Source organism: Molossus molossus, unplaced genomic scaffold, assembly GCF_014108415.1.
Source record: "Molossus molossus isolate mMolMol1 unplaced genomic scaffold, mMolMol1.p scaffold_m16_p_10, whole genome shotgun sequence".
NCBI classification, from domain to species: Eukaryota; Metazoa; Chordata; class Mammalia; order Chiroptera; family Molossidae; genus Molossus; species Molossus molossus.
The window spans coordinates 52,162,184-52,178,987 of NW_023425345.1; the positions used below are offsets into that span (position 1 = coordinate 52,162,184).

A 16,804-nucleotide genomic window follows, 5' to 3' on the forward strand; every position below is an offset into this window, starting at 1 on the left:
TCTCTCTCCCTTCCTCTCTCTAAAATCAATAAAGAAAAATAAATAAATAAATAAATAAATAAAAATATATAATGAAAAATCTCACTCTCACCTCTGTCTCCTCACATCACCGGTAAACACTTTTTAAAGAACTGATTTTAGAGAGAGGGACAAAGAGAGAGAGAGAGGAGAGATCAGTTGGATGCCTCCTGCATGTGCCCCAACTGGGGATTGCCCACCCTAACTGGTGTGTGGGATGATGGTCCAACCAACTGAGCCACACTGGGCAGGACCCAGTAACTACTTTTATAGGTATCTTGTGTATTCTTCCAGAATTTCATTACTCAAATACTAATGAATATTCTTGGTTTTCCTGTTCTTTTACACAAAAGGCATTATGTGAAGTACACTGTTCTCAAACTTTACCTTTAAAAAAATTAAAAAAAAAAATGTTTTTATTGATTTTTTTAGAGAGAAAAGAAGGGAGAGATAGAAACATTGATGTGAGCCCTGGCCAGTTTGGCTCAGCGGTTAGAGCGTCAGCCTGCGGTCCACAGAGACCTGGGTTCCTTCCCGCTAAGGGCATGTACTTTGTCTGCAGTTTGTCCCTGGTCCTGGTTGGGTTGTGTGGGTGGCGGCCACTCGATGTGTCCCTTTCACATCGATGTTTCTCTCTCTTCCTCTCTCTCCTTCCTGCTCTATCTGAATAGAAAATGGAAAAATGTCCTCGGGTGAGGATAAAAAAAAAAAAAAAAAGAAACATTGATGTGAGAGAGAAACATCGATTGGCTGCCTCCTGCACACCACTTAAAAAATATTTTGGAGCCCTGGCCGGTTTGTCTCAGCAGTTAGAGCGTCAGCCTGTGGTCCAGAGAGACCCGGGTTTGGTTCCCGCTGAGGGCATGTACCTCGGTTGCAGTTTGTCCCTGGCCCTGGTTGGTGGTGCGGGTGGCAGCCACTTGATGTGTCCCTTTCACGTCGATGCTTCTCTCTCTCTCTTCCTCTCTCTCCCTCCCACTCTATCTGAACAAAAAATGGAAAAATGTCCTTGGGAGGATAAAATATATATATATTTTGGGGAGCCCTGGCCAGTTTGGCTTAGCGATTATAGTGTCTGTCGGCCAAAAGACTGAAGGGTCATAGGTTCGATTCCCGGTCAAGGGCATATGCTTGGTTTGTAGGTTTGATTCCCAGCCCTGTCAGGGTCTTTAGGGAGGCAACCAATCAATATGTCATCAACGTTTCTCTCTCTCTCCCTTCCTCCCTCCCACTCTATCTAAAAAATAAATGGAAAAATATCTTCGGATAAGGATTAACAAATATATAAATGCAATGTTTCACTTTTGCATTGATGTTTCTCACTCCCTCTCTCTTCCTCTCTCTCCAAAAATCAATTAATAAATGTAAAGAAAAGAAAAAGTAGAAAGTGACATTTACGGACTATTCACAAAAAAAGGAAATAGAAATGGCTTCTAAACAAATGAAAAGATGTTCAGCCTCATTCTTAATAAGAAAGCAAATTAAAACCACACAGATACCATTATCAGATTGGCAAAACTCCAAATATTTTCTAACTTTGCTAACTTCATGTGCAGGGCTGTGGATAAGCACACACTCTAATTTATTGGTGGTGGGCTGTAAATTGGTACAACTTCTATAGGATTACTTTGGCAATATCATCAAAATTACAAATTACCATTCCCATTTCTAGGAATGATTCCTACAGATATATTTGCACTCTTGAGAAACACTGTACATGAGGCTGTTCACTGAAGCATTGTTTGGAATAGGTAAAAGATTAGAAATAGCCCATATATCCATCAATAGGGAACTGGTAACATAAATCTTAGTACATCTGTATAATTAAATACTGTGTGGCTGTAACAAAGCTCTCATATATATATGAGATTGAACCTGAGTATGTGCCCTGAATGGGAATGGAACCCATAACCCTTTGGTGCACAAGATTATGCTCCAACCAACTGAGCCACACCAGCCAGGGCTATTCTGGTATTGTAACTGGCTTCCTAGACACACCTCCACTCTTACCTTTTTCTAATCTATTCTACATTCTGTAGCCAGAAAGACTTTTCTCAAATAAAAGCATGATCATGTTACTTTTCTGCTTAAAATTCTTCAGTGGCTAACCAGTGCCTGTAGGATAGAATACATGTCTTAAGATAGGATTTTCCACGGGCCCCCTGCAGGGTCTGGCTCCTGATTCCCTCTTCAGCTTCATCTCTTCCCAGGCCGTGCTCCAGCACACTGAACTGTTTCCATGTCCTCCTTCTCCATAAGCTCTCTCACCTCTAGGCCTTTGAAAAAGCTGTTCCCTCTTTGAGGAACCCTTTTCACTTGCTTACCTTCCACTCACCCTGCAGATTTCATCTCAGATATCACTGGCAGCAGGAAGCCTTCCCTGACCACAGTAGAGAAGATTGGGTGTTTTCATAACACCCCATACTGTCCTAGCACTCTATATTATGATTATCTGTTTACTTTTCTGTCTTTCCTATTAGGTAGACTAAGTTCCATGAGGGTAAGAATTAAGCCTGATTCTTCACTGTTGTTTCCCTAATGCCTGTCACAGTGCCTGGAACCTAATAGGTGCTCAATAAATACTTGTTAAATTAATTCAAGAAAGGATGTTTGATAAATGACTAAATGAACATCTTCACCTCCTTGGGAGATCCAGGAGAATGAAGAGAACAGAAAGGCTCTTGATTCCTGTCCAAGAAAGTAGCTAGTTCCTAATTAACCCTACCTGCCAGAGAAAGCAGTGATCTGCAACCCTTCGATTTCTGTTGGAATCTCATTTTGCTCTGCCTTGGCATTCCCTATGCCTAGGTCCCAGGGTGATAAGCAAAATATCTAACATTCTGTACAGGAGGCACTGACCAATCTGAGGGCAGCTTACCTTAGCTAGGTCCTGGAGGCTTCCTGGGTTTCCAGTTAATTAACCCTTTAATCACTGGACCATGGAGAGGTCCAGGGGGGTGAGGGGATTCCAGTGGAGGGGATTCCAGTGGAGGGGGCAGGTACTTGGGGGGAGGGCTTGGGGGCAATGGCTGTTTACCATCCAGGAGAAAAATTTTAATTTTTAATCTTCACCTGAGGATATTTTTTCACTGATTTTCAGATAGAGTGGGAGGGAGGGAAGGAGGGAGGGAGGGAGAGAGAGAGAGAGAGAGAGAGAGAGAGAAACATTAATGTGAGAGAGACACACCGACTGGTTGCCTCCCACACAATCCTGATCAGGGCTGGGATCAAACCTGCAACCAGGAATCAAACCTGTGCCTCTTTGGTCTGTGGGCCAGTGCTCTAACCACTGAGCAAAATCGGGCAGGGTGTATTTGAAAAATTTTTTTTTTTTCTATTTTTTGTTCAGGTAGAGTGGGAGGGGGAGAGAGGGAGAGAGAGAGAAACATCGATGTGAAAGGGACACATCGAGTGGCTGCCACCCGCACGACCAACCAGGGCTGGGGACAAACTGCAACCGAGGTACATGCCCTTAGCGGGAACCAAACCCAGGTCTCTTGGGACCGCAGGTCGACGCTCTAACCGCTGAGCCAAACCGGCCAGGGCTGTATTTGAATTTTTTTTTTTTTTTATCCTCACCCGAGGACATTTTCCATTTTTTGTTCAGGTAGAGTGGGAGGGAGACAGAGGAACAGAGAGAGAGAGAGAGAAATATCGACGTGAAAGGAACACATTGAGTGGCTGCCACAGAGGAACAGAGAGAGAGAGAGAAATATCGACGTGAAAGGAACACATCGAGTGGCTGCCACCCGCACAACCGACCAGGGCCGGGGACAAACTGCAACCGAGGTACGCGCCCTTAGCGGGAACCGAACCCGGGTCTCTCAGGACCGCAGGCCGATGCTCTAACCGCTGAGCCAAACCGGCCAGGGCTGTATTTGAATTTTTAACACTTGGTAGGGCCTGACCAGAATTTACAACATGATTATCAACTCTGCCCACTTCCCCTCTGTCTTCTCAGGCTCCCTTTGCTCTTTTTCTTCTCTCAAACAGAGTCTAGGTTTAGAGCTGGAGGTGACACAAGGATTGTGATTTTGGGGGCAGATGATGAAATTGAGACCCTTGGGAGACAACAGATTAAAAACACTATAAACAGATTAAACAAGGTAAACATGAAAAACAATGCTTGTAAAGTCAAACAAATCTGAGTTTGAATATTGGCTCTTCAGCTGTGTAATTTAGTTTAGTTACCTAAGCTCTCTGAAACAGTTCCCTTACCTGCACCTTTCCTTGGAGTCTGCTATGGATATTGAATAGATACTATCTGTAAGATCACTGGCATAGTATCAGATTCATACGTAGTAGGGAATAAGGGTGAGCTGAATGGATGAGAACCAAAGTCAGTTAAGACCAAAGTCAGAGTAGGACCAGAACCAAGATCCATCTCCTACATCCTCATTGAAATGGGCTGCTATAGACCCTGGCCGGTTTGGCTCAGTGGTTGGAGCATCAGCCTGCGGAGCAGAGAGTCCCGGGTTCGGTTCCTGCTGGGGGCACGTACCAAAAAAAAAAAAAAAAAAAAAAAAAAAGAAAGGGGAAAGTTGGTGGAGCTTTTGCCCTGGCCGATTTTGCTCAGCGGTTAGAGCGTCAGCCTGCAGTCCACAGAGACCCGGGTTCGGTTCCCGCTAAGGGCATGTACCTTGGCTGCAGTTTGTCCCCAGCCCTGGTTGGGTTGTGTGGGTGGCGGCCGCTCGATGTGTCCCTTTCACATCGATGTTTCTCTCTCTTCCTCTCTCTCCTTCCCGCTCTATCTGAGTAGAAAATGGAAAAATGTCCTCGGGTGAGGATAAAAATAAGAAATAAAAAAAGAAATAAAAAAAGAAATGGGCTGCTATAGTCAACACAATTCCAGGATTTCTGAGGGCTCAGAAAGATAAGCCCTGGCTGGTTTGGCTCAGCAGTTAGAGCATCGACCTGCGGTCCTGAGAGACCCGGGTTCGGTTCCTGCTAAGGGCGCGTACCTCGGTTGCAGTTTGTCCCCGGCCCTGGTCGGTTGTGCGGGTGGCAGCCACTCGATGTGTCCCTTTCACATCGATGTTTCTCTCTCTCTCTGTTCCTCTCTCTCCCTCCCACTCTACCTGAACAAAAAAATGGGAAAATGTCCTCGGATGAGGATAAAAAAAAAAAAAGATAAATAAGGGAAGTTTCCTTTCTTAGTTTCACTCGTTTCATTCCTTTATTTTCTGAGGCCCTGAGCACAGGGAAAGGGTGGGGATAGATTAGTGACCTCTCTCTCCAGTTTCAGGCTTTAGGCTGAAATTAATTTAAGATCTGATATGGGGAAAAGTTAGGATATAAGGAAAAAGATTTGCCTAATCTGACCTCCAAGGATTTATTCACTCATTTACTCATCAATTACTGATTGCAAAACCCCTGGGGACAATAGTCCACCGAAAAACAGCACTTTTTAAACTGTGAGTCCTTACTTGTTAGTGAGATGTGAAATCACAACCAGAATTTAAAAAAAAAAAAATAGGAGAGAATAGAAAATATCACAGTACATTCATTGTACATAGAAGGATAAGTACTAGGGCATACAAGTTTGTTTCAGTTACATGTATTTATAAATGTGAATGTGCAGGGTCATGATTTACAGTGAATTACTGTGGATTTTGGTAAAAAATTTTTACAAGCTCCTGTCCTAAAAGGTAAGCTTCAGGATAGCAAGGGCTATCCTTTTTCTTTTGGGACAGTGCCTGGAGTTGGTAAGTGCTCTACAAATAAATGTTGCATGAATGAATGTCTAACACTGTGCTTGCCTTCAAGAAGAACAAAGTGAGAAATACAGTGAAAACCCTGGCCAGTGTTTCTCAGTGGTTAGAGCACCAGCCCATGCTCAAAGGGTCACAGGTTCAATTCCTAGTCACGGGTTGCAAGTTTGATCATCGATCATCGGCCCTGGTTGGGCTGATTCACATATCTCTCTCACATCAGTGTTTCTGTCTCTCTCTCTCCTCCCTCCCACTCTCTCTAAAAATCAATGGGAAAATATCCTTGGGTGAAGATTAACAACAACAAAAAACTAAAAAAATAAAAATACAGGGAAAGGTAAATGTTAGAGGCTTTATAATAACAATATTAGTCTGAGTCAAACTAATAACATGAATATACTGCAAGGGAGAAAAAATCCTAAAAGAAGTCCCCAAACAAAAACTTTTGGAAATCATACTTATAGAGTATTTTAGTCATAATAGGCAGCATCAAGTGTTAAGAAAAGAAATAAACAAAAAGCATAACAGCCCTGGCTGGTTTGGCTCAGTGGCTGGGGTGTCAGCCTGAGGACCAGAGTCCCGGGTTCGGTTCCTACTAGGGGCATGTACCGAAAAAAAAAGCGTAACAGAACAAAACAAAAACACTGTCTTGGGAACTCGGGAGCCAGGACACAGGACCTAATTCTGTAATCAGTTCACTGTGTGACTTAGGACAAATCTCTTTAATCATTTCTCTTATTTAAAAAACACAAAAGCTCAAATAAGCCTTGCCTGCCACACAGGGCTATTGTAAAGATCCCTTGAAATAATGCATTTTAAGGGTGCTCATACAATATTGGAGACAAAAGTGAGAGTTGAAGTGAGTTGGTGTCTTTCTAGTGGTTTAATTAGTTAATCAGCAAATATTTATCAGGCTTCTGATGTTTACTGAGGGTTTTTCAAAGCTTTTCCTCTTCAGATGCTTTTCTACTACTGTTATTACTACATACAATGTAGAATGTAAACTCCATGAGAAAAGTGTTGAGTGTCTTGTTCAGCTTCATCTCTGCACCTGCACATAGCAAGCGCTCAATTGGTATTTTAAAATGAAAGATGGAAGGAAAAACTTAATTGCTACCCTAAAGGATGGTATCTTTGCCCCTAAGTACAACTAAGTTAGAGGCAAAGCGATACAGAGAAAACACACACAAGGCACTCTACTGGTCACCTGTAACAGGTGCCAAAGGAAGGGCAGGGCCACAGGCGCTTCTCGGGTACCACGACTATGCCACTTTCAGTGTTTGCTGTTGTGGATGCCCTTACTTTTGGTGAGAAAGACAGCGGCATGGAAGTAAATATTGACAGCCTGTCGGTGGAACAGACAAGGTAGCAAAGATTCTAGTGACGGTCTAATTCATAAAAGCACTGATGTGAGCTGGACTGGCTAAGTCTTCACCGAGTTGAGGCTTAAGCTGGGATTGGTAGGAACGCGCGATAGATGAGGGTTTAGGGAGCACGTTTCAGGAAGTTAGATAAATTACTGAGCCCCATGCCCGTCGTGGGAAGGCCGTCAAGGTGAGGTGACCTTGAGCTGATGCGCGTAGGTGGGAAGTTAAATGGTTCTGCCTTCAAGCACCCTAGAGCAAAGGTCCTGTTGTGAGACGATACCTGCACACGTAGGTAATATTTGGTTTTCCACCAGCCGACCCACAGGGTGAGGGTGTCGGAGCACAAGACCGAGGAGGCGGGCCAACGCGAGTGGGCGGGACCACGCGGGCCCTCCATTTGGCTCCCGGAGGCCAGGCAAAGGGGCGGGGTTTCCGGCGGCAGCGGCACTAGGGCGTCGGGTGACGCTAGAGGACGAATCGGCACGTGACACGGAAGTGACTACGAACAGGAAGAGGACGAAAAAAATAACCGTCCGCGACGCCGAGCCGAACCAGACTCGCAGCCACCATGAACAGCAAAGGCAAGGACAGGGGGCGGCTGAGGCCGTCGGGGGGAGTAGTGCTGCCCGGAGCGGGCGGGCCTGGAGCGCGGGGTCCCCCAGCGCCGAGCGTGGGGCGAGCTGTACCGCCCTCCTCGGCCGGCTGCAGTCCTCGGGGCTGCGCCAGACGCCTTCGTCATCCCCGAATTACGGCTGCTCGCTGCCTCCCGGCCCTTTCCCCCTTCAACTCTGTGGCGCAGTTTGGAGCTGCGGATCCGGGGGGAGGGGTGAGGGTGGGGGGTAGGTTTGTCATGATGGGCAGCTGCAGGAGCAAATGGGGAGTTAGAGCAGGCATCTGGGCAGGCCAATGGACAGCCGGTGGAGGCGGGGCGCCGCGCTCCGGAACCACAGGCAGGCCCCGCCTGGGCTTAACTAGTAAGGTGCGGGCGCTGGTGGGCTGGCCAGCGCCTCAAGGGGCACTTTCCCCTTCTCTTCCCTGGCGGCCAGAACTTATCCCGGTTCCTGTGATGCCACCACTGTGTTTGGGAGAATGCGATCCTCGGCTTTTCAAGTCAGGACCTTCCCCTTCACCCTCTGTCCAGTCTCAGGATTCACTTCCACCATTCACGCCTTCCATTAATTTGAAGTCGACCTTGAGTGGACATCTGTGAGACAAACACCGTTACTCACGAGTTCTTGGCTGGTTACAGCTAGGCCTGTGGAGACTACCCAGATCAGCGGCAGGGTGCAGCCTTGAAACATGGGCAAGAACTTGCCCTGCATTTTGGAAGGAACTTGGGCCTAGCTAGACTTTCCACTCACACCAGTATACTAGTGGGAAGAGCGACTTTCCTGTCCAGTTATAATCTAGCATCTTCAGTGATAAGGGTGCAAAGAGAATGCTTATTATCTTGGCTTCAGGAATCAGGCCCTCCGGGGCATTCTGTTTTTGCAAATCCCCTTCTACTTGCTCCCACTAGTTTAGCAATATGCATTTTTTTTTTCTTGTCTTCCAGGTCAATATCCAACGCAGCCAACCTACCCTGTGCAGCCTCCTGGGAATCCAGTGTACCCTCAGACCTTGCATCTCCCTCAGGCTCCACCCTATACTGATGCTCCACCTGCCTACTCAGAGGTGCTTCCAGTTTACCAGATTTGAACTGGTTGAGAATACTTTTGGATCACGTTTTCAGTCCTTAGCTAAGTTTGACTCTATATATTTACAAACAGAAGAGAGTGCTCACTTGAATAATCTAAAACAATATATAGTTTATCAATTTCTGTTGGGTTCAGAATGCATTACCTGATTATTTTACATTATTTGGCACAGGCCGAGGTTAAGATGAGTTTGCGCTCCTTGAGCCTAACATTAGTGATAGCAGGAAGTGATTTAGGAGAATATTGAGTGGTAGGGGAAGGGCAATTTGTATAACTCCTAGATTGTAATCTGCACAAAGAGAATTAAGAATGATTCATGGAAGAGGAAACAGGAATGAAATCTGAAATAGAAATGTCATCAAGTAACATTTTGCCTTCTGCCTTTTCTAGCTCTATCGTCCGAGCTTTGTGCACCCAGGGGCTGCCACAGTCCCCACCATGTCAGCTGCATTTCCTGGCGCCTCACTGTATCTTCCCATGGCCCAGTCTGTGGCTGTTGGACCTTTAGGTTCCACAATCCCCATGGCTTATTATCCAGTTGGCCCCATCTATCCACCTGGTTCAACAGTGCTGGTGGACGGAGGGTATGATGCAGGTGCCAGATTTGGAGCTGGGGCTACTGCTGGCAACATTCCTGTGAGTATGACTTTATGAGAAAAAACTCAGCCCTTGTATATTTTAACTTTCTAAAATGATTACATATTTACCCTTTCGCCATCCCTGGATAATAGTTGCTAATATTAGTGCAGCTAGTGACAGCCAGTAATTAGTCAGAAAGTGATTGAGAGGATAGAACTGTGGCAGGTCAGTAGAATCTGGAACATTTATGTGGGGTCTGAGTTGACCAGATTCCTTTGTTTTCCTGTCCTAAGAGTCTTGCCTGCTGCGTTTGTAGTTTGGTACAGTGAACTGGTCTAGTAACATTCTTTATCTTTGTTTTTATTAATCCTCACCCGAGGATATTTTCCCATTGATTTCTAGATAGAGTGGAAGGGAGGGAAGGAGAAAGAGAGAAACATCTATGTGAGAGAGAGACAATGATTGCCTGCTTCCCCCACGACCCCAACTGGGCCGGGGATTGAACCTGCAACCCAGGCATGTGCCCTTGACCAGGAATTGAACCTCTTTGGTCTGTGGGCCAACACTCTTTTTTTTTTTTTCATCCTCACCCGAGGACATTTTTGCATTTATCTTTAGATAGAGCAGGAGGGGGAGAGGGTGGAAAAGAGAGAGGATGGAAGAGAGAGAGAGAAACATCAATGTGAGAGAGATACATCGAATGGTTGCCACCCACATGACCCCAACCGGAGCTGGGGACAAACTGCAACTGAGGTACATGCCTTTAGTGAGGTACATGCCCTTAGCGGGAACCGAACCCGGATCTCTCTGGTTCGCAGGCCGACGCTCTAATCTCTGAGCCAAACCAGCCAGGGATGTGGGCCAACACTCTTAATTGCTGAGCCAAACTGGCCAGGGCTCTAGTAACTTTCTTTATTCATTCCATAGCATTTATTTAATATTTGCTATGAGCATGGCATTGTGTTAGGAGCCATGATGATTAAAAAAGTAGAATGCATAATCTCTATTAAATAACTTTTAGAAAGATACCAGGGGTTTTGGTTATGTCTCCTGCTTAGTTTCCCTATGCATGGGATTTAGCGCCCAAATGGTCCTTGCTAGATCTTGAGGCCTGTCTGCTCACCACGTATTAGAGATGAGGTGGGAATTGTGTCTTAGGTAGAGCCTTTTGGTTATCCCATTGTCATTTGAAAACTATTGAGGGACCCTGTGGTATAGGGCCATGGACCTGGCACCCCATCCTTGTTTTAGAATGTGGGTAGGAAATCACTGGGTCTTGACTACCATATTCAGAAGATATCCATAGACTTTATCTTGGATCTGAAACTCTTTGAATAAGTGATGCTCCCTTTCCTGTTTGTATCTTTGAGTTCACAGATTTGCTTTAGAACTCACATTGGTGGCAGAACTAGCTCTTAAAGATGCTTTTGGTTAGCACATTGCCATCTTTCTAACAGGTCCTCTTTCACTGGTGTTCATTTCCCTTGTATTTAGCTGCCTTGTGTCCAATTAATCTTGTCTTTTCCTTTCAGCCTCCACCCCCTGGATGCCCTCCCAATGCTGCTCAGCTTGCAGTCATGCAGGGAGCCAATGTCCTCGTAACTCAGCGGAAGGGGAACTTCTTCATGGGTGGCACAGATGGTGGCTACACCATCTGGTGAAGAACCAAGGCCACCTCTGTGCCGGGAAAGACATCACATACCTTCAGCACTTCTCACAATGTAACTGCTTTAGTCATATTAACCTGAAGTTGCAGTTTAAGACACATGTTGTTGGGGTGTCTTTCTGGTGCCCAAACTTTCAGGCACTTTTCAAACTTAATAAGGAACCATGTAATGGTAGCAGTACCTCCCTAAAGCATTTTGAGGTAGGGGAGGTATCCATTCATAAAATGAATGTGGGTGAAGCAGCCCTAAGGATCTTCCTTTAATTCCTCTGGAGTAATACTGTACCATACTGGTCTTTGCTTTTAGTAATAAAACATCAAATTAGGTTTGGAGGGAACTTTGATCTTCCTAAGAATTAAAGTTGCCAAATTATTCTGATTGGTCTTTAATCTCCTTTAAGTCTTTGATTTATATTGCTTGTTATAAATGAAATGCATTAGTTGTCTGCCTTTTCTCTTCCATCCTCTGTCCCACATCCCACCCTCAACCTGTCTTCCATTCCTTCCCGCCAATGTCCATTGAATCAGTGGTGCAGGACAGAAAGCCAGTCAGACTAATTTCCTTCTCTCCTTGCACTTCTCCCCACTTGTCATCTTTTAACTAGTCTTTCACAAGGATCCTTTGAAATCTCCTCTGTGCCCCAAGCGCAGACCCCATTACTTCTGCTTAGCATCTCAGGCAAAAGTGGAGGGTGCCTTTTGGACCTTCCTCATAGGTTGTCTCTTCATACATGAACCAAACCCAAATTTGCTTTGGTGCCAGAAAAACAAAGGATAGCAACACAAACTGTACTGTAACAGTAAACAACAGTTTGTTTAAATGTGTGTGGTGGTGGGGAGGGCAAGGAGGAGGATGCATTTTACAAGCTTGATGACTTTAGAGCCAAATTTAAGGGGAGTTTAGAGATAAAAAATTGGTTACCATTTATTGTCCAAGTGTCTGATGCAGCCACTCATGACTCCCAGTCATTCCTAAGCTGGGTTTATGGGGTCATATTGTGAATGCCTCACTACAAAATGACTTGAGTCCAGCAAAATCTCATTAGGTTAAGAATATTTCAGGGATCCTTAATACTTTAACTTTTGTTTTTGGCAATTGGATTTTATTTTATTTTATCTTATAATTTCAGTTCATCTAAATTTTGTGTTCTGTACATGTGATGTTTGACTGTACCATTGACTGTTATGGAAGTTAAGCGTTGTATGTCTCTCTCTACACTGTGGTGCACTTAACTTGTGGATTTTTTTATACTAAAAATGTAGAATAAAGACTATTTTGAAGATTTGAATAAAGTGATGAAGTTGCATTACACCTCACTTCAAGGATTCTTTACTCAGATTGTTTTTAGATTTCTTCTGTTTACCTTTTATATCCTACCAAGAATTCAGATAGGTGCTGCTGCCATTAAAAAAAAAAAAAAAAAAAAAAATGAAGCCTTTGAAGTAAATGCAGGAGGATAAGGCTAAAATTGGACCATTTTCATGAGTTTCATTCTTGATGTTTAACTTTTCTCATTTTACTTCCTAAGCTCTTTCAAATTCATTTTTTTTTAAGTATTTGAGATTTTTTTCTTTATTTTTTCATCACCATCTATCCTCCATACCCTCTTTCACCTCCACCCACCCACCTTTCAGATTCTTGAACAAAAAAAATACACACACACACACACACACTGATTTCAGAGAGAAGGGAAAGGGAAATAGAAACATCCATGAGAAAGAAACACAGATCAGCTATCTCTTGCACGCCCCCTACTGGGGATCGAGCCTGCAACCCTGGCATGTGCCCTGACTGAGAATCAAACCAGTGACCTGGTGCATAGGTTGGCACTCTACCAACTGAGCCACACTTGCTGGGCCCCTTTCAGATTCTTAATAAGTATGTTATGCCAGAGGAATTCAGAACATAGAAATAAGGTAATGATACAGACTCTCCTAACTTGCCCTGAAGTTTGGGAAATGTTTTTAGTATAACAGTTTGTGTAAGTTCAGGGGGACCTTCAATTTCTCCAGAGTTCTGTGTGGAGAAATACTGAAAAGGAATCTAGGTTGTCAAGATTGATTCCTCAACTTGAGGTCTGTCTTTGGGTGGACTTAGACAATGGGGGCAATACATTTAAGACCTCAAAGAAGATCTAGTTTCATCCCAAAATAAATATCTGGGGAGCTAATGATTTCTACCAAAACAATTGTGCCTTTTAATCCTCACCCAGGGATATGTTTTTTCTTTTTTCTTTAAATTGATTTTAGAAAGGAAGGGAGAGGGAAAGAGAAATAGTTATTGAGTGCCTCCTATATGCTCCCTGACCAGGGATCAAAATCCCACAACCTGGTTATGTGTCCTGACTGGGAATTGAATCTGTGACCCTTTCATGAACAGGAGCACACTCCAAACAGCCACACTGGCCAGGGCCAATTGTGCCTTTTAAACATACATCATTTTGAGATATAGGTTAGATCCAAAAAGCTTCTTTGGGCTTGATTCAAGGACACCAGTGGGAAAAGTGGTAAGTTCCCTGTTCCTGGTTCCCTCTGTATACAGAGAATGGGTTCTGGGAAATGGTGGCCCTTGCCGGGATGGAGAAGAAACCATCCATCTCCCCAGGGTATGTTTGTAACGATACTCCTCTGGGACAGCTTCCCAGGGCCAGCTTTGTTTCAAACCCCAGAGATTATTCTGGGAATTTTCCAAACTTCCCTAGGGTTCTTTTTGCTTGGGAGAGAATATATGCAACAGAGTTAAGCAAAAGAAAATGTCAAAAAAGTTTTCAGGGGTAAGTCAAAATGTGAAGTCTTTCTAGCAGTGATGACCTCCCAATAACACGTGTCTCTCCAAGATCTCCTCCATCGCTCTCCAGAAGAGGAGAGAAAACACAGGAAGAAGAGCCTGGTGCAGAGCCCCAATTCCTACTTCATAGGTGTGAAATGCCCAGGATGCTGTAAAATCACCACCATCTCTGGCCACACACAAATGGTGGTTTTGTGTGTTGACTGCTCCACGTCCTCTGTCAACCAACAGGAGGAAAAGCAAGGCTGACAGAAGGATGCTCCTTCAGGAGGAGGCAGCACGAAAAGCACCTCGAATCAAGATGAGTGGGGAACCATCCCAATAAACACATTTTGAATTTAAAAAAAAGTAAAGGTAGTTATTTCTTGCACACGGGAATCTGATTTTCTTAATCAATGAAAAATTTTAATTCTGATAAAAATAGCATTAAGTATGAGGTTGGGAAATACAGAAAGGAAGGGCTCAGATGAAAGGATGTTGCACATTCATTAGGAGGTAAGTATATAGTCTCCTACCCCTCCTGGCCTGGCCTCTAACTGTGGTATCCAGCCTCTGGGAAGAACTTCTATGGACAGTACCTCCACTTGGGCTGTCACTAGGTGACCAGGTTGGGGACAGAGGAGCAGCCAGTGGCCCTAACTCTCCTCCCCTTTGACCTGTGAAAAAAATTGAAGATGACTGGGCACATACTCAAATGTTGCCTGCTACAGCTCCACTTTGTTGGTCAGTCACAAACCCCACTGTCTTACAAAGGCCGGGCTAAAGACATCATAAGCAGTTTTCTCCATGTCCCTGGTCCCTGGCATCAATGATGCTGGATTCGGGCCTCCTCCTGGAAGGAGCTCAGGTTTGCCCATAGCGACCAATTCTTCTCACTGGCTTCAGATAAAACTTTCACCTAATAAATTAAATAGTTAGTGTTTGCATTGGAGCCTGGATAAGCTCCTTGGGGCTGGGAATCATTAGATGAAATATTCCTCCTTCTCCTTGCCCATGGCTGAGTCACTCTCCATCTGAAGGATGGTGCTGGGCTCTCCTTCTGCAGGTTCGTAGGTGACGTAGCTGCCTTTGTTCTTGTACAGGTAGAAGAAGATCAAGATCACGACTGAGAGCAGGGTGAGGAAGACCACGGTGATAACAACTTGGAAGGAGAGGGAAAATGCAGAGATGTTTCAGGATCGAGTATGTATCAGTTAATTCAAGGGGACCTCTGAATTAGATGATTCCTTCACTTTTCATAAGGATCCTCTTGGTCTAGTTAACTAGTGTCCACTTCCAAATCCATATTCCTCCCCACCAAGCCCCACTCCTATGGGACACAATCTCTGGAGTCTTAAGCTAAGGATAAAACTGAACTTTCTTTCCACCAGTTCCTGATGATTATGATAGAAACAGGAAAGAGGCAAACAGGAAATAGCTTATTCCAACAGGAAGAGTTGTTTAAATCCATAGTCTCCTGTAGGGGGTTTTCTGCTCCCTCCCATCCTCTTCCTCACCCACCCAGCAAACTACACACATCCTCCTCCCTACCCACGTACTGCAGTGTAGTGCCCATACACTCCTATATGTATTTGCGGCCACCTCCCCACCTATCCTTTACGGTAGTACTTCTGACAGAAGCCTCGAAGTGTGTTTCAGAGCTGTGAGTGTGTGTGTAAGATAACCTACATGCCAAAATGACCCCTTTGTGGATTTGGTCTCTGATTTGTAGTGTTTTCCCATATAGGGAAATCTTAGTTCATCACGCTGGTTCCTGGCTGGCTGGGATGAGGTGCCCCTGAACTCTGAAGGTCCCTTGGCTTTGGCTCAGAGCCTCTGTTACCTGCAATGAGTGCTGTGCTGGCTTCATCTTCGGGGGACAGGGCCTCAGTGACCTGCCGAATTGTGGTGATCAGTCCTGGGAAATTTAGAAAGTGGAAAAGGAAATGGGGTAAATTTTTTGTTACAAAGCATACATTTGTCCCTTGAATTTCATCACCCCACCTTCTTCCCTATTAAAAAAAATTTTTTTTTTTTTATCCTCACCCGGGGACATTTTTCCATTTTTTGTTAGATAGAGTGGGAGGGAGAGAGAGGAAGACAGAGAGAGAGAGAAAACATTGACGCGAAAGGGACACATTGAGTGGTTGCCACCCACACAACCCAACCAGGGCCGGGGACAAACTACAACCGAGGTACGTGCCCTTAGCGGGAACTGAACCCGGGTCTCTGGACCACAGGCCGATGCTCTAACTGCTGAGCCAAACCGGCCAGGGCACTATTAAAAAATTTATCATTCAACTGCTATAGTAAATCCACATAGAAAACTTGGGCAATAGAGAGAAAATAAACCACCACCCAAAGACAGAGAACATTTTTATGGATTTCTCTCTGCCTCATATAGCAGTTAAGAGTATGGGCTCTAGAGTCTGACTAACAAGGTTCAAATCTGAGCTGTCCTTTACTTGCTGTGGAACCTTGGGAAGATTACACTTCATCAGCTTCCTCATCTGAAAACTGGGGCTAATAGTGCCTACTTTATAGGGTTGTTGTGACATATAGTAACTCAATAAGTAACTTAATAATTATTAATTAGTAATGCATATTTTTGCATAAATGAAATAAAATGATGAGTGTATATACATATATAGATATTTATATGGTACATATATTTCTTCAATGCTTTTACATACTCTTTGTAAACATTATTTTTGTTTATTTATTTTAAAGTGTTTCTATTGATTTTTTAGAGAGAGAGAAACATCAATGTGAGAGAGAAGCATTGATCGGCTGCCTCCTGCACGCCCACTATTGGGGATGGAGCCCCCAACCCAGGCATGTGCCCTGCCCAGGAATTGAACCAGACCTCTCAGTCCATGGGATGACACTCAATCCACTGAGCCACGCTGGCTGGGCTATAAACATTATTTTTAAATAAAAAAAATTTTTTTAAATCCTCACCCGAGGATATGTTTATTGACTTTAGAGAGGGAGGAAGG

General features: G+C 44.4%; 2 protein-coding genes and 1 pseudogene across 3 annotated transcripts in view; 2 read left to right on the top strand and 1 right to left on the bottom strand.

The window, feature by feature from the left end:
* Positions 1–7,561: 7,561 nt before the first annotated feature.
* DAZAP2 (DAZ associated protein 2) lies at positions 7,562–12,355 on the top strand. The gene is made up of 4 exons (XM_036251724.1): positions 7,562–7,677; positions 8,652–8,770; positions 9,184–9,429; positions 10,905–12,355. The coding sequence occupies exons 1-4, from the start codon at positions 7,665–7,667 to the stop codon at positions 11,031–11,033; spliced, it is 507 nt and encodes a 168-aa protein (XP_036107617.1). The 5' UTR covers positions 7,562–7,664; the 3' UTR covers positions 11,034–12,355.
* Positions 12,356–13,583: 1,228 nt separating this feature from the next.
* LOC118623712 lies at positions 13,584–14,315 on the top strand (annotated as a pseudogene).
* Positions 14,256–16,804, bottom strand: part of LOC118623910 (small cell adhesion glycoprotein) — a 29,984-nt gene continuing 27,435 nt past the window's right edge. For both annotated transcript variants that reach the window (XM_036251725.1, XM_036251726.1), the window contains 2 exons: positions 15,649–15,723; positions 14,256–14,967 (listed from right to left, as the gene is read on the bottom strand). In XM_036251725.1, the coding sequence (XP_036107618.1) occupies positions 14,789–14,967; positions 15,649–15,723 (254 nt within the window). In that variant the 3' untranslated portion in view covers positions 14,256–14,788. The remainder of the gene's footprint in view (positions 14,968–15,648; positions 15,724–16,804) is intronic.

Excerpts from the sequence above, each read along its gene's own strand:
- DAZAP2 (XM_036251724.1), top strand. Across the intron at positions 8,771-9,183 it reads CTCCACCTGCCTACTCAGAG|CTCTATCGTCCGAGCTTTGT; the intron begins GTGCTTCCAGTT and ends TGCCTTTTCTAG. Across the intron at positions 9,430-10,904 it reads CTACTGCTGGCAACATTCCT|CCTCCACCCCCTGGATGCCC; the intron begins GTGAGTATGACT and ends TTTTCCTTTCAG.